Source organism: Monodelphis domestica, chromosome 2 (genome assembly GCF_027887165.1).
Source record: "Monodelphis domestica isolate mMonDom1 chromosome 2, mMonDom1.pri, whole genome shotgun sequence".
NCBI lineage: Eukaryota > Metazoa > Chordata > Mammalia > Didelphimorphia > Didelphidae > Monodelphis > Monodelphis domestica.
Window position 1 is genome coordinate 507701749 of NC_077228.1, and position 26802 is coordinate 507728550.

At 49.2% G+C, this 26802-nt stretch overlaps 2 protein-coding genes across 12 annotated transcripts in view; both read right to left on the reverse strand.

Moving 5' to 3' along the window:
* MYO18A (myosin XVIIIA) overlaps positions 1-16137 on the reverse strand; it is a 157310-nt gene extending 141173 nt beyond the window's left edge. For 4 of the 11 annotated variants that reach the window (XM_056819564.1, XM_056819557.1, XM_056819552.1 and 1 more), the window contains exons 1-2: positions 14272-14492; positions 1169-2245 (exon numbers count right to left, since the gene is read on the reverse strand). In XM_056819564.1, the coding sequence (XP_056675542.1) occupies positions 1169-2164 (996 nt within the window). In that variant the 5' untranslated portion in view covers positions 2165-2245; positions 14272-14492. Of the gene's footprint in view, positions 1-1168; positions 2246-14271; positions 14505-15376 lie in introns of those variants that run through there. The other 7 variants (XM_056819563.1, XM_056819562.1, XM_056819561.1 and 4 more) reach the window with 4 other exon arrangements.
* Positions 9471-26539, reverse strand: LOC100025691 (gap junction gamma-1 protein-like). The gene is made up of 6 exons (XM_001376506.3): positions 25675-26539; positions 15065-15280; positions 14833-14905; positions 14272-14392; positions 13936-14092; positions 9471-9598 (listed from the first exon to the last, which is right to left on the reverse strand). The coding sequence occupies exons 1-6, from the start codon at positions 26537-26539 to the stop codon at positions 9471-9473; spliced, it is 1560 nt and encodes a 519-aa protein (XP_001376543.3).
* Between the last annotated feature and the right edge of the window lie 263 nt (positions 26540-26802).

Consider the following 26802-nt stretch of genomic DNA (forward strand, 5'->3'; position numbering starts at 1 on the left):
AATGCCTCTGGCTAAGTCCTCTCTTCACTCTCTTCCCCCCGCTAACAGAACTGCCCAGAGTCCAGCTGAGACCAGAGTCAGGGAGGGTACTCGGGTGGCTAGTCCCGAGTCCCTCTGCCGTGATGCCGGCTGGCTGCCCTCAGCATCCGTTTCCCCTCCACGGGGAGAAAGCTGAGGTCTCTCCTCTCCCTGCTTCCTGAGCACTTCCTCCCACTCCCGGGCCCAGAAACATCTGCGGGTTCAACCAGGGCTTCATGCTGGACCCCGGGCAGATGGCAGGAGGCTGGTCCTAGAGGAGGGCAGGCCAGCCACAGGTCTACTCCTCTGCCCCTGGGAAAAGAGCCCCCTGATGGGCCGAGAGGAGGGAGCCTGGGGACCCCACATCGGGAAAGCTGAGCCGAAATCTCTCCCGTTTTCTAGGGCGGCTCAGCCCAGGAATCTGGCTCACGTCGCGCCAATCTCCCACAAACCAGATCACCCTCCAACCCAGGCCACAGGAGATCTCCCTGGATCCCTTGTCGGTCACTCACGGGACTGACCTACTCAGAGATTTACAAAGAGGTCCTTCCTCTTCTTTCTTAGGGGAGCTTTGGGGTTCAGTCTTAGGACACAGATTACACTCACACAGAATAAGAATAGATTTCACATGAACAAGGACCTTCGAAGACAATCTCCTCATTTTTGCCCATGAGGAAACGGAGACTGACTCAAAATTAGAATCAGAAATTTGGCAACAGAGTGGACCCCCATCAAATCCATATACACCATCACTGCTACACCTGAGGAAAGCGAGGTGTGTCGAGGTTAAGTGGTTTTCCAAGGTCAAACAGAAGGAAATGATAGAAGCAGGATTTGAACCCAGTCTCTAGGGCTCCAGACCCCAGGGCTCTTTCCACTGCATCAGCCTACAGCACCCTTTGGGTTTTCCATTCGGTTAACACTTCTAAGCAGAGACTAAAAAGATAAACATGGAAAAACAGTAGGGTCCTGGGCCTCGAGACACGCCAGATTTCAGGGCAAGATGGCCCCATGAGGAAGAACAGAGCCCTCTAAGCGGAAGTGGACAGGGCGGGTCAATGAACATGTATGAAGCACCCACTGTGGGCCGAGCATCGTACTGAGTGATAGAAGACCCCTGGCCCTCCCCCTGGCCCAGGGCAGGACTTACGTCAGTGGGCTCCCTCTGCTGCCCGAGGCCACTCCTCAGCCAGCTGCGGCTCAGCTCGCTCAGCTCCGGGATGGGCTGCACCTTGAGCCGGACGTGGTCCCCAGATTGACGGATCATTTCCACGATCTCATCCCTGGACTTGTTCTCCACGTTCTGGCCATTGATCTCCACCAGACGGTCGCCGGGCACCAGCCCCAGGGCCAGGTCTTTGGTGCCTGCCCCGGGCTCAGCGAAATGCACCACCCGTCGGTAGGCCTGCCCCTCGGGCGCCCGGTCCAGCATGGTTGTTCGCCGAAGGGAGAAGCCAAAGTCCCCGGTGGGACGCCTCTGAAGCTCCAGCTCCCGGGGAGGGGGAGGTAGCAGGGGGGCTACGGCAGGCAGCCGCAGGTCAGCGGCAAACCGCTTGCTGACCAGCTCAGGGCCTCGGGTCCGACACCCCGGCCACGAGACGCTAGAGCCAGCCTGACGTGCCAGCTGACCCTCCAGGGTCCGGACCTCCACTTGAGGGGAAGGGGCGGCCGAGTGCTCCGAGGGGGTGGAGGTCTCCGAGGCACTCCCGTCCCGGCTCCGCTGGGAGAAGGAGAAGCGTTTGACGATCATCTGGGAGTTCTGCTTGGCCAAGGACCCAAACTTGGCGGCCCTCTGCAGCACGGAGGGTCGGCCACTCTCCTCGCCCTTGAGGTCATCGCTGGAGCTGGCCGTGCTGAGGTGGCCCGAGTCAAGGATGACACTGCCCCGGTTGCTGTCAGAATCGATGTCGGTCAAGTGCAGGTCGGAGCTGCTGGCCACCTTGATGGGGATGGGGTTGGAGATCTCCAGCCTGGTCTTGGACTCTCTCTTGGAGGACCGGTTCAAGTTGAAGAAGCCACGTCTTAGGCTCATCTCCTCCAGGCTCCGGAGCTCGGCTGCTGACATCCGCTCCTTCTTTTCCTTCTTTTCCTTCTTCTCCTTCCGACTGCCATCTTTGTCCTTGTCTTTTTTCATCAAGTTAAACATGGTAGGAGTCTTTGAGATGGGAGGTAGACTCCCGGGGGCTCACAGACGCTCGGCACTGCACCCCTGCTCCCCAACTTGATGCTACAAATGGAAACAATAGAGTGTTAGAAGCCAGTGGGGAACAGAAGGCATCCTCCAGACCCAAGTCACTCAACCCCCATTGCCTCGCCCTTGACATCTTCTGTTTTAGAACTGGCACTGGGGCAATAGCCAGGTGGTCAGTAGATGGAGAGCCAGGTCTAGAGACAGGAGGTCCTGGGTTCAAATTTGGCCTCAGATACTTCCTAGCTGTGTGACCCTGGGAAAGTCACTTCACCCCCATCACCTAGTCCTCTACCATTCTTCTGCCTTGGAACCAATACACAGAATTGATTCCAAGATGGAAGGTGAGGGTTTGAAAAAAAGAAGGAAGAAAGGAGGAGGAGGAGGAGGAGGAGGAGGAGGAGGAGGAGGAGGAGGAGGAGGAGGAGGAGGAGGAGGAGGAGGAGAGAAGAAGAAGAAGAAGAAGAAGAAGAAGAAGAAGAAGAAGAAGAAGAAGAAGAAGAAGAAGAGGAAGAGGAAGAGGAAGAGGAAGAGGAAGAGGAAGAGGAAGAGGAAGAAGAAGAAGAAGAAGAAGAAGAAGAAGAGGAAGGAGGAAGGAGGAGGAGGAAAAAGGAGGAAGAAGGAGGAGGAAAAAGGAGGAAGAAGGAGGAGGAAAAAGGAGGAAGTAGGAGGAAAAAGAAGGAGGAAGAGGAGAACAAGGAGAACTGATTCCAAGATGAAAGGTGAAGGATTTAAAAACAGAAGGAAGAAAGGAAGAAGAAGAAGGAAAACGAAGGAAGAAGAAGGAGGTGGAAAAAGAAGGAGAAAGAGGAGGATGAGGAGAATTGATTCCAAGATGGAAGGTGAGGGATTTTAAAAAAAGAAGGAAAAAAGGAAGAAGAAGGGAAAAGAAGGAAGAAGGAGGAGGAAAAAGAAAGAGGAAGAAGAGGAGGAGGAAGAGGAGAAGGATGACGACAAAGAGAATTGATACTAGGATAGAAGGTAAGGGTTTAAAAAAAAAAGGAAAAATCCCTGGCCCCTAGGTTCCTCATTTGTAAACTGAGGGGGGTGGGATGAAAAGACCTTCAAGGTTCCACCCAGCTCTAAGTTTCTGACCCTCCATCACTTGATCTTCCTGGAACTCTCAGTTTTCTCATCTGCAAAATAAGAGGTTTAGACCAGATGCCTCGAAGGCCCCTCCAGATCTATGAAGCTGATCTCCAAAGGAATGAATGAAATATCAGCTTCTGTTCTTGCCTTTAGGGTGTCACAAGTTATAGGACTTGGGTATCTAGAGAAGAATCTGAAGAAATATGTCCTCCTCTTAGGGACACCAATTCATCGCCATAACCCCTACACAGAGGGATAGGAAAAGATATAAAAGGATCTTGCTTGACTTCTTTCCAGCAACCAAAAGAAAAAACCAGCAACAGTCTATTAGGCTCTTTCCCAAATATGCATGTGTGTCTGTCTGTGCCTATATCTGTGTGTGTGTTTGTTTTGGGGTTCTGGTGCTTCCTTTCCCCCTTCCCAGCCAAAGCTCTCTACCCCTCCAGGAGCATCTGGCCCCCTCTCACTGCCTTTATCCCACAATAGAGGCCTGAGATCCTGAGAAGAAGGAAAGAGAAGAAGAAAGGCAAGTTCCCACAGCTGAAAGAAACAGCAAACAGCTGGGGGTAGGAGGCAGTGTGGTGGGAAGGGTCGCGTCCTCCATAAACAGGATCCTGGAAAACTCACATCCTTTTCCCTCTTCCCCATGACCAGCACCTAAATATATATTTCAGGAGCAAAGAAGTCATCGGGGGCCAGAATGGGGCTCCCACCAGCTTGAGGGAGAAGAAAGGGGAGAGGAGGGAAGGGAGAGAAGCCCAAAGATGGGGAAAGCCCAGGGGTGACTATTTCCCTCTTTCTACCTAGAAGGCAATGAGAAACAGGTCACATTGCTCCACTAGAAATCAAATTGCAGTTCTTTTCTCTCCCTCCCCATCAATGCCATCCCTGAGGTACTATAAACCACCCACGTGATTGCTTGAGCCTTGGAGACCTTCCCCTTCATCCCTTGAGGCAGACCAAGAGAAACAGCCATCCAGGGATCCAGCTTTCAGACTGGCTGTGCCAGGGCGCTCGTCTATACTTGGTTGAGGTCCCTTTTCTCACCATCTGTCTCCCACTCTACCCTATAACGGGGACCATTGGAGCTAATTTCATCCTCTAGGGGAGTCAGGAGGTCAATGCCAGTTGTGGAGTCCTGGGGTGGATGGCCCTCCTTCCTCTATCCTCATCATTTCTCCCTGGGGTTTCCTCACCTATTACAAGTCTGTTGCCCTTTCTTCATCATCACCATCCCCCTGAATTTCAGCCAGTTACAAAAAAGTCAATCATTTCGTCCCCCTGTAAATTAGTTCCCTGAGCACAAAACATAAAAATATGTAAGGGAGGTAGCTAGGTGGCTCAGTGGACTGGAAGCCAGGCTCAGAGACAAGAGATTCTAGATTTCAATCTGGCCTCAGATGCTTCCTAGCTGTGTGATCCTGGACAAGTCACTTAACTCCCATTGCCTAGCCCTTACTGCTCTTCTGCCTTGGAACCAATACATGGTATTGATTCTAAAAATGGAAGGTATTTAAATTTTTAATTTTGAAATAATTTAAAATTAGAATTAAAATTTTTTAATTGAAAAAAAATTTTAATGACAAGATAGCAACTTGTCCTAGGACCATACCCAACTGAGTTCCAGCCAACACAGAGACAAGAATAAAACGGCAAAAAAGATTAAGGAGACAAGTGATAACAATAATATCTGCCCTTTGTAGAGTGCTTCAAGGTTTGCAAAGCCCTTTCCATCCACCATCAAATTCAACTCTCATATCAACCCTGTAAGATGGGTGCTACCAATAGCCCCAATTTACAGATGAGGAAACTGAGTCAGGAGGAGTAATCCAGCTAGTAAGCCGCAGAGGTGGCGTCCACTGCATTCCAAGTCCAACAGTCTCTACCTTCTCAGGGACCAAGGAGAAGGTGGAAAGGTCTGTCAGTTCAGAAACTCTAGAAATTCAGATCAGGATCCTTGAGTACATTCCTGAGGAATAGCTCCCTGGGTTATATTGGGATGTTGGCTAAATCCTTGCCCTTGACCTCCAGCTTCCCTTCCTTCCTGGTGCTGTCCAAAGCCTTGAACCTTTGATAGAGCGAGAACACTAATCTGGGAGTCAAAAGACCTGGGTTCAAAATCTACTGGGTAGCCTTGGGCAAAGTCCCTTAATCTCAGTGTCCAAGACATTCATCCCCATCATTATAGTCTGTAAAGCCACATTCTCTTGAGCCAAGCCTGGTTCAGATGCCAGGCAAGTATCTCAGACCTCCCTCTCCCACAACAACAAAAAATAATGACTAGAGGACTGGAGGGAGCCCTGTGAGTTCCTTCATCCTCCCGTCCCCTGGAAGCACTAATGACTGCCCCAACTTCCAAGATAGTTTACTGCATTCCAAAGGGTTTTTTCTTGAGTGGAAAGAGCAGCAGAAGGTGTGGACTCTTGCCCTGGAAACACCACTGGCTGAGTAATCTTGGGAGAGTCCCTCTGCCTCAATTTCCTTTTCTGTCAAAGGATGGGGTTGGACAAGATGATCTCTAAGGGCCCTTCCAGCTCCAAAATCCCATGTTTCCTAGTTTCCTTTGAACAGAAAAAGGGCACTTACTCACCCATTTGTCACCAAAGGCGCCACCCTCAGATCTCATGCCATTTGCTAAGCCTGGGAGAGCTGGGAGAAGTCTAATTCTGTTTCCACAACCCAGAGCCAACACCTCTTTTCCAGGATGTCTTAAGACCTCATCCACACCCATATCTGTTCTTCAGCCACCTCCCTGGTTTAAACCTTGGGATCTCTCTGATCTAGGTGCTAAAGCAACAACCACCACCACAGAGCCTCAGCTTTTGTTGGCCCAGGAAACTCCCAGCGTGGAGCACCCACAGAGGACCACCCATCTACCACTCGGGAGATGGTCTGAGGATGCAGAGAGGACAGAAGTCAAACTTCCTTCCCAAGTCCTGGCTGCCCTGATCTGTTAGAATGTAGATTCCCCAAGGATGGGGACTGCCTCACTTCTGTGTGTGGAACCCTGGTGCCTGGGGAAGGGGAAAGGAGAGAGAATAAGCATTTCTACAGTGCCTACTAGGTCCCAGGCACTGTGCTAATGAAGTGCTTTAAAATAGGATCTTGTAAAAAATAAAATAAAATAAAAAACAAAAACAAAAACATCAATAAAACTTTTTTAAAGTTTAAAAAATAAAGAATGCTAAGCCAAAAAAAAAAAAATAGGATCTTGTAATACGGGTATAACCCAGTGGAATTGCTCGTCAACTCCAGGAGCAGGGAGGGAGACAACACGAATCATATAACTTTGGAAAACTTATGTGGAAATTTGTTATTGGAATGAAATGAAGATAAAAAATTTTTTAAATAAATAAAATAAAAATACAATCTCGTTCAGTTCTTGCAATGGGCAGATCCTGTTACTACCTTCATTTTACAGTTGAGGAAACTGAGTCAGGTTTAAACAAGGTTTAAAAACTTGTCCAGGGTCCCTTAGGAAGTCTCTGAGGCTGGAATTAAATTCTAGCTTTTCCAACTCTAGGCATAGTGCAGCAGAGTCTGGTACACAGTAGGTGCCTAATAAATGCATTTTCATTCACTCATTTATGATGCTGACTCGCATCTCAGAGCTGGTACAGATCTTAGCAGCCACCTAGATTCCATACCCCAAAACCATCTCTACCACAAGCCATCTGTTGATAAGGCTGGAGTAAGGAAGAGGACTCATCCCCTTTATTTTTTTTCTGCCTTAGAATTGATACTAAATATTGATTCTAAGGCAGAAGAGCAGTAAGGGTTAGGCAGTTGGGTTAAGTGGCTTGCCCAGGGTCACCCAGTGAGGAAGTATCTGGGGCCAGATTTGAGCCCAGGACCTCCTAACTCCAAACCTGGCACTCCATCCACTGTGCTACCTTGCTGCCCCTCTCATCGCCTCTTAAGGCAACTATATTCCACTTTTGGACCCGTCTAATTAGTCAAGTTTTTCCTGACCTCAAGCCTAAAGTATCTACTTTGCTGTTTCCACCCATCCTTCCTGTTTCTGTTCTCTTCAGCCAAATGGAACAAGTTGAAGCCTCCTTCCACACAGAGGCCCCTCAGGTATCCCGTCTCTCCTGGCCCCTCCAGTCTTCTCTTCTCCAGGATAAAAAGAGCCTCATTCCTTCCACTCATCCTCTTATTGGGGAACAGCCACCAGGCCCCTGGCCATCTGGCCGAGACTCTGCCCTGCTGACCCACTCGTTTCCCAGAGTCTCCCCAGCACCATGGTGGGGAAAGGCCGTGGAGCTGGGGAGGAGGGGGCCGGCTTGGGAATTCCCTTCCTTTTTGGACATAAAGAAGAGTTCCATCTCGTCTCCTTTGCTCTGTGATCTCCTTCAAACTTTCCCAGCCTCTCAGGGCTAACGAATCACAGAATCCTAGCCCACAGCAGCTGGAAAGAAGCTCAGGGCTCCTCTGGACCAAGAAGCTGACTCTTCAGCAACAAGAAGCCCACCCTGAGGGAGGCCCACTACTAAATGAATGTCACACGGAAGCGGGGCTCCCAAGAGTCCAGGGAGAGAGTTTCCATAATGAGAGGAATCTGGGAAGAAGGAAAAGAAAGAAGAGTAACCCAGAGAGCCAGCAGAGGAAACCCAAAGTGGATGGGGAAAAGGCTGAGGAAGCCATCATCATCCCATCCACATCTGCATCATCCCATCCACATCTGCATTATCCTATCCACATCTGCATCATCCCATCCACATCTGCATCATCCCATCCACATCTGCATTATCCTATCCACATCTGCATCATCCCATCCACATCTGCATTATCCTATCCACATCTGCATTATCCTATCCACATCTGCATCATCCTATCCACATCTGCATCATCCCATCCACATCTGCATCATCCCATCCACATCTGCATTATCCTATCCACATCTGCATCATCCCATCCACATCTGCATCATCCCATCCACATCTGCATCATCCCATCCACATCTGCATTATCCCATCCACATCTGCATCATCCCATCCATATCTGCATCATCCCATCCACATCTGCATTATCCTATCCACATCTGCATCATCCCATCCACATCTGCATTATCCTATCCACATCTGCATTATCCTATCCACATCTGCATCATCCTATCCACATCTGCATCATCCCATCCACATCTGCATCATCCCATCCACATCTGCATCATCCCATCCACATCTGCATCATCCCATCCACATCTGCATTATCCTATTCACATCTGCATCATCCCATCCACATCTGCATCATCCCATCCACATCTGCATCATCCCATCCACATCTGCATTATCCTATCCACATCTGCATCATCCCATCCACATCTGCATCATCCCATCCACATCTGCATTATCCTATCCACATCTGCATCATCCCATCCACATCTGCATCATCCCATCCACATCTGCATTATCCTATTCACATCTGCATCATCCCATCCACATCTGCATCATCCCATCCACATCTGCATCATCCCATTCAGTAAGGCTTTCTGTAGGTCTCCAAGAGGAGAGCTTACAGTCCAATAGCCTCATTTTTCTGCTCAGTGGAGAGAGAGAGTCAGGCCTGGAGACAGGAGGTCCTGGGTTCTAATCTGACCTCAGGCACTTCCTAGCAGTGTGACCCTGGGCAAGTCACTTGACCCCCATTGCCCAGCTCTTGCTGCAATTCTGTCTCAGAATTGATACTGAGACAGCCAAATTCCAAATCCAGCGTCCCATCCTCTGTAACAGGCTGCCTACTTGTGCTATGTTAAATGGGGACAGATTTAAATGGGTCACCCTACTTTTGGGGTTTGGGACACTCCAGGGACAGATGAGGAGCACCTGAAAGCTCCCAAGAGGAATGGAGAATGCGAGAACCATCCTTGGCGTCCCCTCCCCTCTCCATCTCTGTCCAGGCCTGACTCATAAATAAAAACAAAGGAAATGCTTTGCTCTGGGAGGACAAGCCTTCCTTCCCCGGCCTCTGACCCCTCAGAGAGGCCATTTCCTCCAGCTCGGGGGCCTTTTATCCCACACAAGGACCCCTCCACCAAGCTGCAGACAGAGAGGAGTCCCGGCCCATCGCCCAGCCTAGCTCAGGGAGTGGGGTGAGAAGGGGCCCAACACCCTTCCTGGGCCTGTTCTGCTGAGCTCGCAGCCTGCCCGCCCGCCTTCTCTGACTCACCACCCAGTCACAGGGTGCTTATCCGGCTCCAGGTGTAGCCCAAGCCTACTGCACACATCTGGCGTGACATCGGGGGCACCGCTGCCCCACGGGGCGCCCCGTGCCGGGGCAGCCACTCCCAGGAACCCGCCAGCCCTGTGGACACTCCCCAGGGAGAGTCTCCCATAAAATGCCAGGATCTCACCAGTTAACCCTTTGGGCGTCTTTGCTGTCTCTTTGCCCAAATGGCCTAACCAGGAGGAAATCGCTCCTAGCAGAAGCTCTGCCTAAACCCAGGAACTCTGACCACGTCCATTGCAGTCCCAGGCCCTCCTCTGTTTCCTCTCTGTAAAATAGGAAGAGCTGAGAAAAATAGATGGTAGAGGGAGGCAGGGAGAGACAGCAAAGGAGAGGGACTGGCCCAAGGTGCTACGACCCCAAAATGGCCTGATTCCACTCTTTCTGGACTTAATTATCTCTAAGCTCCATCCAGCTCTTTGACCTACGGCCTCTGGAAGGTTCGACTCTACCAGGAACTGTTTTCCGAGGCTTAAAGCAGCTTTATCTAAAAGAATTCTCTTTGATTATTAACCAGGACACACGGAGCACCTCCCTAGAAAGCTCAGATTTGGGCTAGAGTCGTCGTGTGAACCTCAGAGCTGGAAAAGACTGCAGGATTCGAATGGAGGTCCTCTGACACCTGGGCCCTCGGAAGTCATCTTGTCTCACCCTCTTCTTTGACAGATGAAGAACGTAAGGCCCAGGGAAGACAAGTGACTTGTCCAAGGTCACACAGACAAGAAGTATCAGAAAAAAGGATCTGAACTCGGGTCCTCTAAAGTCCAGGTCTCAAATGAGGGCATCCCCATTTGCCTCTTCCTCTCTCAATTTGCTGCATGACCTTGATCAGGCTCTAAATACCAGGTAGCTCATAAAGAATCTTGTTTTTAAAGTCTGCACAATCCGCGGCAGAGAAAAAGTCCTTGAAAACCTTCACCACTGACTGAATAGGGGCTGTAGGAAGTGTCCGGGGAACATGGATAATTTACAAGGCTCCCGATGCCTACCTCTATTTTATTTTCGGGTCCTTTTTCAGTTTATTTATTTAATTAATTAATTTAGAGTATTTTTCCATGGTAACATGAATTGATTCCTACCTCTAGACACAGAACAGTCCAAAAAGAGGGGGGCTGCGAAGGAGAGGAAAGGGCCCTAGTCCAGTCTAGGCTCCCTCTGAACCCCAATATGGTCTGTTGGCCCCCCAGCGATGTTCTAGCCCCCCCCCTAAAAAAAACTGCCCACCCGCCCTAGCCTAAGTTTTCTCCTCATACTGTCTAGAAACAGGGGAATAGGAGGATAAATTCAGATCTGGAAGACAACTCAGGGCTGGAACTGAGAAGCTCCACCAAGACCCCCATCCCAGACCCTCCCTATGGACAGCCCCCGTCTAAGCCAGGAAAAAGGGGTCTGAGCAGCTCTGCTGCCTCAGACTCGTCCAGCAGACAAGTCTCCTTCTCCTTACTCACCACGCCTACGTGATCACTCCCTCCCCTGGGGGGACCAAGGCACCCCAAGAGTCCAGGGAGCCCCTAGGGCCCCAGGACCCAACTGCCAGCCGCTTGGAATCTGGCCAGCAGGTCAGGCAAGCAGATCAGTTGGAGGCCTCCATCGGTTTCTGCCACTGAGCTCTCCGGTCTCCAGATGGACTGTGTCTGGCTGCAGACAGCCCTCCACTCTGGGAAGGAGCAAAGAAATCACCACCCCCAGGCCAGAGAGCCCACCCCGACACGGCCAGGACGCAGTCAGTCTTCCCGAGCCTGGGCAAATAGAGTTGGCACTCCACCCCCAGCAGGGTGGCTCTCTGGGCCAGGCCCCGGCCTCCTGGCTGCTCTGCTCCACCCAGAACTCCCCTGGAGGGACCTGTGGGCCTTCTGTGGGAAGAGCCTGGCCCAGACCCCCGGGGGAGGCCCCTGATGCTGCCCGCCAGAGCAAAGGACGAGGTGCCACCCGAAGACTAAAACGGAGTCTCTGGAGGTGAGGAGGTGGCGTCCGGAGGAGGCACCACCCCAAGGTCAGGGAGCCAGGACTTCAAAGGGGAGGAAACAAGGGGCGGCGGCGCCTGGCACACAGTGGGCACTTAGGAAATGTGTATTGATCCACGGGGATGGAGGAGGACCAGAATCCACGCATGACATCTCCAGCTTCCTCCATGGCACCCTTTAGCCCCATCTCACCCTTTCCTGATCCTCTCCATCAATCCGAATGTATTAAATACCTACTATGCGCCGGGGCAATTGTCAGTGCTTGGGAAGAGGGCGTGAAGGGGCAGCCGGGCCCTTTGCCCTAAGCTGGGGGGTCATGATGGGCCAGAGTAAACAAACCATTGGGCAAGAAGGTAACTTAGCCAGGGGACCAGGCCGCCAACAGTTCAAAGTTCAGTCCTTCCACGAGGAAGTTTACACGCCAGAACACCCACACTGCTCCTGGCACTGAGGCACCACCAAACCATCTTCTCTCAATTCCACAGGCTCTACCTCCTGAGGCACTCTCCACTGTCCCGGTCAGTGGTCAGTCCTAGAACCTCTACTTCCACCCAAAACGGAGACGTCAATAGACGGCAAACCTCCACCCAGTGCTATATTTAACTGGTGATGACCTGAATGGGGAGGATGTTTCCTGGAAAGCCTGAGATTGGGAACAAAGGAGCCAGAGGGGAAGCTCAGGAGGCAGACACTAGGGAGGAAGCCCTGGCCACTGGAGAAGCCAGCCAAGGGCTGGCCGGAAGCCCCACACTCCCAAACAGGGCCAAAATTATCCTTTTTTTTTCTTCCTTAAACCCTTACCTTCTGTCTCAGTATCTTGAGAGAAGAGTGGCAAGGACAAGACAATCAGGATAAAGTGACTTGCCCAGGGTCACACAGCTAGGAAGTATCTGAGGCCAGATTTGAACCCATATTCTCCCAATTCCAAGGCTGATACTCTATCTGCTATGCCACCCAGCTGTCCCTCAGCATTGTTATTTTCAACACCCCCAAAGAGAAATTGGTCCCCAACCCAACAAAAATGGTGGAAGCACCGAGGCAAAGCCCACTAACATGGCGACGGGTCTGTTCACTGCTTGGTCCAGAGGAAAGAGTGAACTTAGAGAATCCAGAAAGAGAAAACCTAGAGGGTTTGAGTTCAAGTCTGCTGTGATTTTGGACAAGTCACTTCACTTGTCATGTCTCTGGTAAAATGATTGGGTTAACCCCTGAGGTCCCTTTAGTTCTAAAACTAAAATATGATGTGACTCTGCCCAATAAAATGCCCAGAGGATGGAGCCCCAAAGAGATGTCAGCCAGTAACGTGGGCCTTGGGACCCTGTCTCGGGATCTCTTATTGGGTCTTGTTTCATCCTCTGGCCCCTCTTCTCCAACTCCCCCAATCTCCATATTCCAGGCAGTCACCTGGGCAGCAAATTGGCCTCAGGGTCCTGGATCTGGTGTCCACAGGAATAGGAAGGGGCAGCTCAATTCCCATTCCTTGGAGAATGGGTTAGGAGCAGGGTCCTGAGTAGACGGGATCCCACAGAAGGCCCCCCCCCATACCCCTCCAAGAAGCAGTGTCAGGACCTTTCCGCCAGCCCCACACGCTCCCCTAAGGGTTTCTGCCTTCCTGAATCATCGGCAGGGAGCACATGCCCATGGGGCCCCGCCCCCTTCTCCCCATCCCACTCCAACAAAGCAGCCCTATCTCCTTCTGCCCAAGAACATGACCACTCCTCGCCGGGCTCAGGACGGCAGAGAACCGCCCCAGGGAACCCCGGGAGGGGCACAGAACCCCCACGCCTGTCACCCAACTAACTGGCACGACAGGTTAGGGGGGTGGGACAGTCCAGGCCTGTCTCTCACTCCTGCCTCGGGCTAGCTGGCTTCCCTTCCTCGCTCCCCCTCCTCCCTACCCGCTTTGAAAAGGTGAATAGAGAAAGAGGATCCAGAATCCCCAAAGGCCCGAGGATTCCCCCAGACTAGTTCAATTAGTCCCCAGCCATCTTTGGCTCCGGCGGGAGCAGGAGGAAGGGGGGCAGCGGGCATCGGGGAACCAGGGTCGCCTTTACTCCATTGTTTTGCCAGCTGTCTGGCAGCTGCTCCGGGGAGGGAGAGAGGGAGGGAGCAAGGGCTGCGGCACCGTTTTGGCAGTGAAAGGGTGAGGGCCGCGGAAGAGGATAATGGACTCCAATCTTGATCGCTTTCCCCCTCCCCTTAAGGCTGTCAGGAGAGCTTGGGCCTAAGGCAGCGGTGCAGCCCCCTACTCCCAAGTCCCAGGCTCCCACCCCCCCCCCCCCCGCCAGCCCAGCAGGGGCCACAGAGGGGAGGAGGCAAAGCCACCCACCGCCAGCCCACTCCCACGCACAGACCATCCTGCCACTACAATGCAAGCCCCCCGGGCTCCCTCCGGAATAAAGGGCACCCCCCAGCGGAGGAGGAAGGGGGCTGGAGGCCCTGGCCCCAGACCTCCCTGCAGGACAGCGCCAGCCTCCTCCCTGCACCCCCTGGGTCCGAGGGCGTCCGCAACCCGGTCCATGCTCGGGCCCGGGCAAGGACGGGCCGGTGTCTTCTCTCGCACCCCCAGCGCCCGAGCAAGGCTGGGGGGAAAGCCGGAGCCCGGGGGCTTCCCGGGAGGAGGAGGAGAAGGAGGAGGAGGAGGAGGAAGAGGGGAAGGAGGGGAAGGAGGAGGAGGAGCAGCAGTCTGCCCCTCCCGGACCAGCCCGGAGCCCGCCCCGCCACCCGGGCCACCCCTGGCTCTGGCTCTCCGGCTCCCCTCCCGCCTCGGGCCCGGCCCGCACTCACCGGCCGCCGGAGACCGCCGGACTGGCGGCCAGGCAGGAGACACAGGGACGCGGCATGCACCGGCTCGGGCTCGGGCCCGGCCCCGGCCCGGCCCCGCTCCAGCGCCGGCTCCCAGTCCCAACTGCAGCACACCCCAGCGGAAGCCAGCAGAGGCGCGCCGAACCGAGAGAGCGAGCGAGCGAGCGAGCTAGCGAGGTAGCGCAACCTAGCCGAGCCCCCGAGCCGCGCGGCGCCGCCCCCAGACCGCCCGAGCCCAGCCCAGCCCAGCCCAGCCCTGCCCAGCCCCGGCAGCCTAGCCCGACCCCGCGCGGCGCAGCGCAGCGCTGTCGGGCCCAGCGAGGCGCAGCGAAGCCGGGCCAGCCCAGCCCAGCCCAACCCAGCCCAGCCCCGAGCAGGGCAGCGCAGCCCAGTCACCCAGCCAAGCCCAGCGAGGAGGAGAGAGCGCCCTGCTGGCGGCGCCTGGGATAGACAGCCCAGCCGGCCCCCAGCTCCGCGCGTCCCGATGGGCACCAGGACCCTGCTGGCCACCCCCGAGATGGCAGGGTCCGAGGCCGCCCCGACCCTGCCCCCAAGGAGCCACTAGACATTCGCTGCTGCCCCGGGCCGGCCGGCACCGTATCCCTGCCAGCGCTGCCTGAAACGGGCATGGACTCCGCGGGACCGAGGGAGGGGCGTCAGCCTCCTGCCACCGCGACCCTTTCAGTGGATCTCCCTGCTGAGGGATCGACTGATCAAAGCACTCCTGTTGGGGGCGCGGGGGGGGGGGGGCGCCTTCAGGCCCTCCTTTGTGTACTTCTGTCCGGGAAAGGGGGAAGGAAGCCCACTCGCTCCCCCAGGCAGGTGAAGGGCTGAGCCCCGAGGCTGACGCGTTTGCCTTCGTAGCCAGAAGGAAAGAACCTGGAGCTCCTGCGGGGTGAGCCAGTGCTGCAGGCCAGGGCTGGGTAGCGCCTCTTGGAGCTGGACCAGGGGGTTTTCCAGGCTGGACTAGCCCCATCTTGACGAAGAGGGACTATTAGTGAAAAGAGACCGGGGAAGGGAGGAGAGAGCCTTCCAGCTGCTTTTGTTAGTTTGGTAAATGGCCTTTTTTTTCCAAACCTCAACCTACTTTTAGGCCGTTTGTCCTGCGTTCCCTCCAATCATGTCATTCTCTTCTAGTACTCCAGTGGGTTAGCCGAGACAGTCCCTCTGCTTGCACCCTGGGTCCTGCCTCCTCCTTCTTGAATCAGACCCTCCTGACATAATCTTCACTTTCTCCATATCTGCTGTCTCCTCTGCTGCCTACAAACATGCCCAAGTCTTCCCTCATCCTTCACGTGACCCTCATGTCCCCTGGAGCTCTCACCCTTTATCTCTCTTCTCCTTCCCTGCCAAAAAACAAAACAAAACAAAACCTGGCCGCACTCTGCCCTTCTCCCTTCTCAGTCCCTTGCAATCTGGCTCCCCGTCTCATGGCGGGACTGAAACTGCCCTCTACAAAGTTTCCAAGAGCTCTTTAATCACCAAATCTGATGACCTTTTTTCTCAGACTTCATCCTTCTTGATTTCACCGCAGCATTCGACACCATTGATCACCCTCTCCTGATACTCCCTCATCTCTGGGCTTTCATGACCCTGTTCTCCTTTGCTTGGCCTTCTTCCTGCCCAGCCACTCTTCTGTCTCCTTTGCTGGATCACCCATCCTCCATGTCCCACCTGTCCCTAGTGCATCCCAAGGCTCTGTCCTCCCTCTGCTCTTCATTCTCTAGACTCTCTCTTTGATCTCATTGGCTCCCAGAGGTTGGAGAGGATTCCCAGATCCATGTAGCTCTTCCTTACCTCCTCCCTGACCTCCAGTCTTGCATCCTTTATCACCCAGAAACCTTTTGGACATTTCCAATTGGATGCCATTTAGACATCTTAAATCCAGCAGGTCCAAAACAGGACTCATTAGCTTTCCTTCAAAACCCCATCTCTTCCCAACTCCTCTATTTCTGTCAAGGGCATCACCATTTTTCCAGCCAGTCAGCTATCAAGTCTTGACTACAGTCTCTACCAAGGCAACTGCCTCTTGCATTTAATTCCCTCCTCTCCACTCAGACACTGGCCATCATAGTTCATGCTCTTATTGTTTCTCATCTAGACATAATAGCCTTCCCAATAGTCTCTCTCTTTCTCTCTTTCTCTCTCTCTCTCTGTCTCTCTCTCCCCCATCTCTCTATTTCTCTCCCCCACCTCTCTCTTTCCCTCTCTATTTCTCTCTCTGTGTCTCCCTCCCTCTGTCTCCCTCCCTCCCTCTCTCTGTCCCTCTCTGTCTCTGTCTCTCTCTTTCTCTCTCCCCCATCTCTCTATTTCTCTCTCCCTCTCTCTCTTTCTCTATTTCTCTCTCTGTCTCCTTCCCTCTCTCTCTGTCTCTCTCTCTCCCTCTCTCCTTCTCTCCCTCTCTATTTCTCTCTCCCTCCCTCCCTTTCTCTCTCTTTTTCTCTCTCTCTGTCTCTCTCCCTCTCTGTCTCCCTCCCTCTCTCTCTGTCTCTCTCCCTCTCTCTCTGTCTCTCTCCCTCTCTCTCTGTCTCTCTCTCCCCATCTCTCTATTTATCTCTCTCCCTCTCTCTCTCTTTCTCTCTCTCTGTCTCCCTCCCTCTCTGTCTCCCTCCCTCTCTCTGTTTCTCTCTCCCTCTTCCCTCTCTCTTTCTCTCTCTCTTTCCCTCTCTATCTATTTCTCTCTGTCTCCCTCCCTCCCTCCCTTCCTCTCTTTCTCTCTCTCTCTCTCTCTCTCTCTCTCTCTCTCTCTCTCTCTCTCTCTCTCTCTCTCTCTCTCTCTCTCTCTCTCTCTCCTTTACCTTCTTTCTGTCTTTGAATTAATACTGCAAATTGGTTTCAAGGCAGAAGAGCAGTAAGGGCTAGGCAATGGAGGTAAGATGACTTTACTTTAGGATCACACAGCTAGGAAGCATCTGAGTTCAGAATTGAACTCAGAACCTCCAGTCTTCAGCCCTGGTTCTCTAGCTGTCCTCACGTTAATATTCTTAAAGCACAGGTTTGACTGCATCACTGCCCTACTCAAGAAGTTCCAGTGACTCCCGATTCCACCTAGAATGAAATTTAAAGCTCTTCCAGCCTGGCTCCATCCTACCTCTCCTTCATGCTCTCTAATTCTAGCCAAATTTGCCTGCTGGCCATGCTCTTCATCACATACCATCTGCTGCCATTCCCTTGCACAATCTGTCCCCTGAGCCTGGAATGTACTCCCTCCTTGCCTCTACCTCTTAGGATTCCTATCTCCTTCAGCTCCAGTGCCATGCCCTGTAGGGCCCCCTCCCCCTAGCTTTTAGTGCCCTCTTCTTCCAGAGATTATTCTGTCTACACAGGATGTCCCCAAAGTCTTAGTGCAGTTTAAAGTTTTTGTTTGTTTTGCTTTTTAAACCCTTTCCTTCCACCTTAGAAGCAATAACGAAGTATTAGTTCTGAGGCAGAAGAACAGTAAGGGCTAGGCTGGAGTCAAGGGACCAGTGTCAAGTTTTAATAGCTTAAGATCTGCCAAGATTTTTGGAAAACCCTGAATTTTATAGTTGTTATATGAGGATGTGTGGTTTCCCCTTTCCTTCTCTTCTGCTCCATCAGTATATAAGCTCTCTGACGTCAGGAACGGTTTGGTTTTTGTCTTCGTATCTCTAATGCTTAGCAGAGTGTCCGGTATATCTTCGGTGCTTAATAAAAGCCTGTTGATGGGTTTGCTTATTTTATTTTATTTTATTTTTTCCACTGTCTTTTGTTTTTTCTTTTCCCATGGTTACATGATTCTTGTGGTCTTCCTCCCTCTTCCTGCTCCCCCTCCCAGAGTTGACAGTTTGCTCATTTTAGCCACAGATTGGCCATTTGGGGGCAGCATACACTTTCCCCAAAGCCCCCTCTTGCCGGGGTCCCAGGACCCATTTAAGGTTCCTCCAGAACTCCTGAGAATGGTATTAGAAAACAAGTCAGGGGCAGCTAGGTGACTTAGTAGAGCAAGTAAGCATCAACAAGCAGTCCCTACTTCAGAAAAATCCCATGGAACACTGGAGACATAGTTAATTAGATGATTGTTCACAGACAAACCTTTTTCCTGCTGCCCCCATTAAAGAAATGTAAAGTATATAAAGACATTTACAGATATTTGATATAATAAAGGGGGCCTTAGTCCACTATCTAATCCAGAGCCTGACCCTACTGGACAGATGGGGAAACTGAGGCAAGGAGCAGGTAAGTAACCTAGAAAAGCCTACATGTACTCACTGCCTTTACCTTCTCTCCTCCATCTAACCTCTGAAGCCCTCAGAACCTGGCCTTCAACAGCATCACTGCTGAAACCTGCTCTTTACAAATCACCAGCATCTCTTATTTGCCAAATGTGCTAGTCTTTCCTCAGGCTTATTCTTTCCAGCCTTACTGCCAGGAGGCAGAACTAGTACAGTCAAAAATGTACTGGATTTAGAGTCCAAGGTCCTGGGTTCAAATCCTTTGTCCTGCTAATTACTACCTGTGCAACCTCAGGCAAGTCATTTATTATTCTTTGGGTCTCTGTTTCCTCAACTGGAAAATGAGGCAGGGGATGGATTAATGACCTCCAAGATCCTTCCAGCTCTAAGGGATCCAGCTCTAAATCAATGGATCTATCATCACCAACAACCTATTAAACAAGGTCTTCGGATAGCCTATGGTCATCTTTTTTTTTTGTCAATTTCAAACATTATTCCTTGGTTACAATTGGTCGTCTTTTTTTAAATTGTGGTTCGATGGGCATATGATCAGGGATGTGGACTCTAAATGATCACTCTAGTGCAAATAATCAATATATGGAAATAGGTCTTGATCAATGGTACATGTAAAATGCAGTGAGATTGCTCATTGGCTATTGGACGGGGCTGAAGGAGGGGAGGGGAAAAAAAAAAAGATGAATCACGTACCCCCCCACCCCCCCCCCCCCCATGGGAAAATATTCTAAATTAATCATTAAATAAATGATTTTTTTTAAAGAAAGAGTTTGTTCTTTGTCTCAAGGGCCCTGGGGAACTTCTGAAGTCTTGTAGCAGAGCAGTGATCCAGGGCTGTCTGACCTTTTCTCCCTCACTCTAAGCTTGTGTTTGAAGATGAAGGAAGGGCAGGAAGTCAGGAAAATGAAGGGTAAAGAAGGGAATGTGAAAATATTTCATCATATCCCTGCTTCAAGGACGTGTTACCACCCAGAATTAAAGGCTCCTCCTTTCTTGGCAAACTCCTGGAATTTTCAGATAACTGAATAGACCCAGGAAAGGACACAGAGATAGAGTATCCAGCTGACTTTTGCAATAGTACCTTTATTTACTTACTGGTCATTAATTCCTTCACAGAGAGGTTCCTTGGGGTGTTTATGTTGGAGGAAAAAGGGAAGGAATGTCAATTGCGAAATCATAAGCTTTTCTACAGAATCCTTTTCACCTGCACTAATTCAGACATCTGAGAGGCTTCAGGGGAGGACCAGAGGGGATGGGAGTGAGGGCACAATTAGATTAAGCAAACCTTTATTAAGGGCAACTAGGTGGGTCAGTGGAAAGGAGCCAGGAAGACCTGTTTGAGACCCTGGCTTTGTGACTCTGGACATTTGTCTCCTGGGTGCCCCAGGCAATTCTTTTTTTTTTTTTTTTATGAAAACCTTTACCTTCCTTCAATAGTAAGTATTGGTTCTAAGGCAGAAGAGTGGTAAGAGCTAGGCAAATGGGGTTTAAGTGACTTGCCAGGATCACATAGCTAGGAAGTGTCAGAGGTCAGATTTGAAACTCTGACCCCACTCTCTAGGCCTGACTCTCAATCCACTGAGTCACCCAGCTACCCCCCCACCTCCATCCCATGGCAACTCTTAAGACTATAAGCAGTGAGTGTCTTACAGAAAGTAAGGAAAGAAGAAAGAAAGAAAGAAAGAAAGAAAGAAAGAAAGAAAGAAAGAAAGAAGAAGAAAGAAAGAAAGAAAGAAGAGAAAGAAAAGAAAGAAAGAAAGAAAGAAAGAAAGAAAGAAAGAAGAAAAGAAAGAAAGAAAGGAAAGAAAGAAAGAAAGAGAAAGAAGGAAGGAAGGAAGGAGGAAGGAAGGAAGGAAGGAGGAAGGAAGGAAGGAAGGAAGGAAGGAAGGAAGGAAGGAAGGAAAGATCTTTTCTGTCCTAAAATTTTGTGTTCATTTGTTTCAGTCATGACCAACTCTTTGTGATACCTTTTGGGGTTTTCTTGGCATTGACTCTAGAGTGGCTTGTCATTCACTTCTCTAGTTTATTTTACACATGAAGAAATTGAGGCAAACAGGGTTAAATGACTTGCCCAGGGTCATACAGCTTAGTAGGTGTCTGAAACTGGATTTGAACTCAGAAGATGAGTTTTCCTCACTCTAGGCCTGACTCTCTGTGCACTATGGTGCTCTCCTCATGGCCAGATCTAAATTTTAGGCTCCCATAAAATCCTGGTGTTACGGCCCTGGCCTGGCCCTCAGGTCCTTTGGGTCATGCTATCTACCAGCTCATCAGGCCCCACACACCAGCCACCTGGGGCCAAGAGTGAGCTACTAGACAGGATGAAAAATATGAAAAAAAGTATCTGTGGAGGTTGGGAAATGCTGACATGACTTATGAAAAGAAATCTTTATGGAAGGTTTCAGCCCAGCACCCCCCACTTTAGAAGAGGAAACTGAGATGACTAGAGGCTACAAAATAGTTGTAGATTAGAAATCTCCTGCAGATCTTTCCAATATGCAAATACCAAAGTTAAGTTAAATGAGCAAATCTTTATTTATAACAGCAAACATTTATAGAGCACCTACTATGTGCCAGGCACAGTGCAAAGCACTTTACAAATTTCTCATTTAATCCTCCAACAATCCTTCAAAGAAGGTCCTGTTATTGTCCCATTTTACAGATGAGGAAACTGAGGCAGGCTGAAGTCACATTTGAACTTGGTTCTTTCTGACTCGAGATCCTGTTCTCTATCCCCTGGGTCCCCTATAAGAAAGAAAGAAAGAAAGAAAGAAAGAAAGAAGAAGAAAGAAAGAAAGAAAGAAAGAAAGAGAAAGAAAGAAAGAAAGGAAGGAAGGAAGGAAGGAAGGAAGGAAGGAAGGAGGAAGGAAGGAAGAAGGAAGGAAGGAAGGAAGGAAGGAAGGAAGGAAGGAAGAAAGAAAGAAAGAAAGAAAGAAAGAAAGAAAGAAAGAAAGAAAGAAAGAAAGAAGAAAGAAGGAAAGAAAGAGAGAGAGAAAGAGAGAAAGAGGGAGGAAGGGAGAGAGGAAGGAAGGAAGGAAGGAAGGGGGATCGGAAAAGTTTAATAAGATCCAGTCCCTGCCCTGGATAAGCTTATAACTTAAGTGGGGAGACAAGATTGTAAAGAGATGCAAAGTTAAATACCAGCAACAATAAACGATATAAATAAAAGGTCTAAACTATAGTAGGAGATGCCACAGGGCTATAAATTAATTATACAGAAAATCAGGGTGATAGGAATTGAGAAGAAGAAAAGAAGAAAAGAAGGCGTTCGCTGGGGTAGTCAAGAAGGCTTCACAGAATCGGTGGAATCAGAGCTGGACCTTGAAGGATGGGTAGGAATTAGATGTCAAGAAGATGCTGGATGGAACCACCGCTACATTCTGGTCATCAATCTCAGGAGAACAAAATGCCCTCTCCGACCACTACAAACCCTAAATAATTCCTCCCTATTAGAACAATGCCTGGCACACAGAAGACATTTAATAAATCCTTATTGACTCAGTAGTTCAGAGAGGTAGAAAGGAGGGAGAAGGACATTACAGCTCAGTGGGACAGAATGAGCAAAAGCTTGGAGGCAGGAAAATACACTGGAACACAAGGAATAAACCCATCTAGACCAAGGAAAAGATTCACGTTGCACACCCACCCACCCCCCCCTGGTTTTCCTCCTTGACCCACTTCATCCATTGGGAGGGTACAAGCAAGATGAACCCTCTGGTCTTCCCAGTCTTACAAATCCTTTAAAATCCAACTGAAATGCTAACCCCTCCCTGAAGCCCTCCAGAACGTGCCCCTGTTGCCAACGGGGACAACTTTCCCTGGACTTTGAGCTTCTCCTATTTCTGCTCAGTCCCCCACACTCACCCCATTGGGGACAGCCTCAGCTGCTCACTCTCACGCTCACCAACCCCACATAGCCAGTCAGCCACCTAATGTCACTGCTGCCTCCTTAACTTTCTCTTGCCCATCCCCTCCTCACCACTCACTACTCCAGGTCCTCATCGCTGCCCGCCTCCTGTCTCCCTCTCTGATCTGCCAGAACCCAGGAAGGTCATCGATTCCCCCACTCAATAAATAAACTCCAATGACTCCCAGGCACTTCTTTTTTTTTTTTTAATCCTCACCTTCCAACTTAGAATCAATACTGTGTATTGCTTCCAAGGCAGAAGAGCGGTAAGAGCTAGGCAATGGGGGTGAAGTGACTTGTCCAGGATCACATAGCTGGGATGTGTCTGAGGCTAAATTTGAACCCAGGACTCCCTAGGTCTGGCTCTCCATCCATTGAGCTATCCAGCTGTCCTACCTCCCACTTACTTTTTCTTTCTTAAAACCTTTCTTTCCATCTTAGAATCAATACTGTGTATTGGTTCCAAAGCAGACGAGTGGTACAGACTGGGCAATGGGGGTTAAGAGACTTGTCCAGGGTCACACAACTGGGACCTATCTGAGGTCAGATCTGAATCCAGGACTCCCTGGGTCTGGTTCTCTACCCATTGAGCCATCCAGCTGTCCTACCTCCCACTTACTTTTTATTTCTTAAAACCCTTCTTTCCATCTTAGAATCAATATTGTATATTGGTTCCAAGGCAGAAGAATGGTCATGCCAATTATTTTTAAGATAAAACATTATCTAGTAGAGATTCAATAACACCTGGACTCTCTAACCTTACACATCAGTCCCATTCACATACACTGTGCTCCTACCAAATGGACTTTCGTACTGCTCCTTGTACGTGATGCTTCATTTAGCCTGTCTGTGTGCCTGTGTCCTGACTGTGCCCCTCGCCTGGAATGCCCTTCTTTCTTTCTCACATCTACCTCCTAGACTCTCTTGTTTTCTTCTAGTCTCAGCTGAAGTGGTACCTTCTACGAGAACCCTTTCCCGTCTTCCTAGCAGCCAGGGTCCCCTCTCCCTCTTTTTCCAAAACACCCTACCATTTATTTTTTTTTAATTTTTTAAAATTTTATTTTATTTGGTCACCTACCATTTTTTTGAATTTTATTTAATTTCATTTTATTTGGTCACCTACCACTTATTTTTATTTTATTTTATTTTATTTGGTCACCTACCACTTATTTTTTTTATTTAATTTAATTTAATTTTATTTGGTCACCTACCATTTATTTTTAATAAATCCTCTATATACAAAGCATGCAAGCTTCTCCAGGGCAGGGACTGTTTCACTTCTTTCTTTGTAGCCTGGGTGCCTAGTCCTATTTCTTATTCAAGAAATAAATGTGTGTTGATTCATGGATTGAGTGCACTTGTCATGTATAATCATATAAGTTTGAGGGCAAGAACTATATCATTTTAAAAAATTTATACCTCCAGGCTTAGCACCAAATAGCACAAAAATTAATAAATATTTGTTGAGAGGTGTATTCTATTTCCTTCTTTCTCGGGATCGTGGCTTGAGTTAGTTCCTTTTTAACTCTAGCTTTTATTTTAATTAATTTTATAAACATAATACTTGAGTTATTGTATATTAATTTTAACTCTCATAGGGGCAACTAGGTAGTACAATGGATGAAGTGCCGGGTCCGGGGTTGGGATATCCTGGGTTCGAATCTGGCTTTAGACATGTCTTAGCCGTGTGACCCTGGGCAAGTTACTTAACCCCCATTGCCTAGCCTAGCAGTAAGCACTCTTCCACCTTGGAACCAATGAGTCTAAGACAAGGTAAGGGTTTAAAAAAAAGTGACTGAGGGGTAGGACACGTAGGTGACTTAGTACACAGTATTAGTTCTAAGACAGAGGGAAAGGAGTAAAAAAAGAAAATTGATTGATGCTAGGACAGAAGGTAAGGATTTTCAAAAAAACAAATAAGTATTTGTTGAATTAGAAACTTCAATTCAAAGGCATAAATGTGTCTGTGTTCTAGTTATCTGTACGTGTCTTATCCTCCTACAAGACTGGAATCTCCATGAGGCCATGACTTCCCTAGCAGCTAGCACAAGATTTTTATACAGTGGAGGTATTTAAAGAAAATTCTTTGAAATATTGAAATATTCTTTGAAAAAATAGAGAAAAATTCTTTGAAATACTGAAATATTCTTTGAAAAAATAAAGAATATTCTTTGAAATAGTCTTTTAAAAATAAAGAATATTCTTTGAAATACTGAAATATTCTTTGAAAAAATAGAGAAAATATTCTTTGAAATACTGAAATATTCTTTGAAAAAAGAAAGAAAATATTCTTTGAAATACTGAAATATTCTTTGAAAAAATAAAGAATATTCTTTGAAATAGTCTTTTAAAAATAAAGAATATTCTTTGAAATACTGAAATATTCTTTGAAAAAAGAAAGAAAATATTCTTTGAAATACTGAAATATTCTTTGAAAAAAGAAAGAAAATATTCTTTGAAATACTGAAATATTCTTTGAAAAAAGAAAGAATATTCTTTAAAAATAAAGAATAATCTTTGAAATATTGAAATATTCTTTGAAAAAAGAAAGAAAGAATATTCTTTGAAATATTGAAATAGTCTTTAAAAAATAAAAAATATTCTTTGGAAAAAAAACAGAAAGAAAGAATATTCTTTGATCCATTGACATAAGTCAAATGGAATGGGCAGAACTGTATTTTCAGAAGATTCATCTGGCTTCTGGCATGTGGGATAGATTGTGGAGGCTCTTTACAATAATTTCAATAATTTCAGTGATTTCAATAGTACAGGCAAAAGCTGGCAGGAACCTGAGGGCTTCGTGGCCCAGGAGCCATAAGAATGAAATTCAGCAAACATTTATCTGGATGCAGAAAAGGAGATAGACACGGACAATGACAGGGGAGAGAGAGAAAGAGAAGGAGGAACCAAAGCTGACTTGAATTCCATGAATCTAGGCAGGAAACTAAACAAAGAGGCCTGTGGGGATCCGTTATTCTAATTTGTGAAGATTATTCTTCTGGATGCACATCTGGACCATTTTCTAGACTGGCCACTAATGTAGCCACTCTCCTCCATCTGTATCCTAGGCTAGATTACTCAGAGCTGGAGGTGATCAGAGCCAAGATTTCTTGCTGGGGGGCATCCTGGAGGACTTTTCCTGTTGAGATTTGTGGTCCAAAGTGGCCTGGGCTGCATCGATTGTCAGAGGTATCACAGTGTGCTGGGCCCTGAGATGCCCTGACCCCCACGCAGGCAGCAAGGAGGCCTCCAGAAGGATCCTCTCCTGACTTGAGTCCAGAAGAGGCAGCAGTCGGGACCTGTGGGATGGGGGGGCTTTGCCTAGATATTGGCAGCAATTGACACAAGCCTTGAAGAGCATCCGGAAGGTAAAGAGCCATCCCAGGTAGTGCAATTCTGCCAAGTTCAGAAGAAAACAGCCAAGCCCAACGCCGAACATAAAATTCAGAAAGATCATTTTCTCTGTCGCCCTGGAGACAAAGCAGTCCGTCTTGGTGGGACATGGGTAGGTTTCACAGCGATACAAATGAGGCACATCAAACCCAAACAGGTAGTATTGCCCCACTAGGAATCCCAACTCCAGGAAGGCCCTCAGCACCACGTGGGCGATGTAAATGATCAATGCCCGGTTGGCCAGGTAGATGGGGTCCTGAGAGGTGGACTGGAGGTGCTTTGGAAGGACCTCCTCCTCATCCAGACTGTGGCCTTCAAAGGAGCTAGAGGGCACTAGGACCCCAGACCCCACTCCAGGAAGGACTTCCCCAGTGGCTGGCACCAGTCTTCGCCACAGCTCCAGCAGACGGTCCCTCTCCACATCCATCCTCTCCTCCAAGGCCACCTGATGCAACACACACACGATGTAGAAAATGGATGGTGTGGCCACCAGAACAATCTGGAAGATCCAGAAGCGAAGGTGGGAGATAGGAGCAAAACTATTGTAGCAGACGTTGGTGCAGCCCGGCTGGAGGGTGTTACAGGTGAACTTAGACTGCTCATCTCCGTAGATGGCATCGCCCACCAATGTGACCAGGAGAATCCGAAAGATGAGGAGGGCGGTGAGCCAGATCTTACCGATGACAGTGGAATGGTTCTGGACTTCATTCAGAAGCCGGCCCAGAAATGACCAGTCACCCATCTGAAAGCGCAGAATGGATCACAGAATTAATTTGCTTTTGCATTTAGCAATGTCTTTTTTTAAAAACCCAACAAACAGAAAACTCCACGGCCAGGTCCCAGTATCTTTCTCCTACCAAACCTTCCCTTGAATCAGAGAAAACCAGTGAAGTAGTACCAGTTTACTCTACATCTGTTTTTTTTTTAATATATCATTAAATTAAAATGGGGTAGCTGGGTGGCTCAGTGGATTGAGAGCCAGGTCTAGAGATGGGAGGTCCTGGG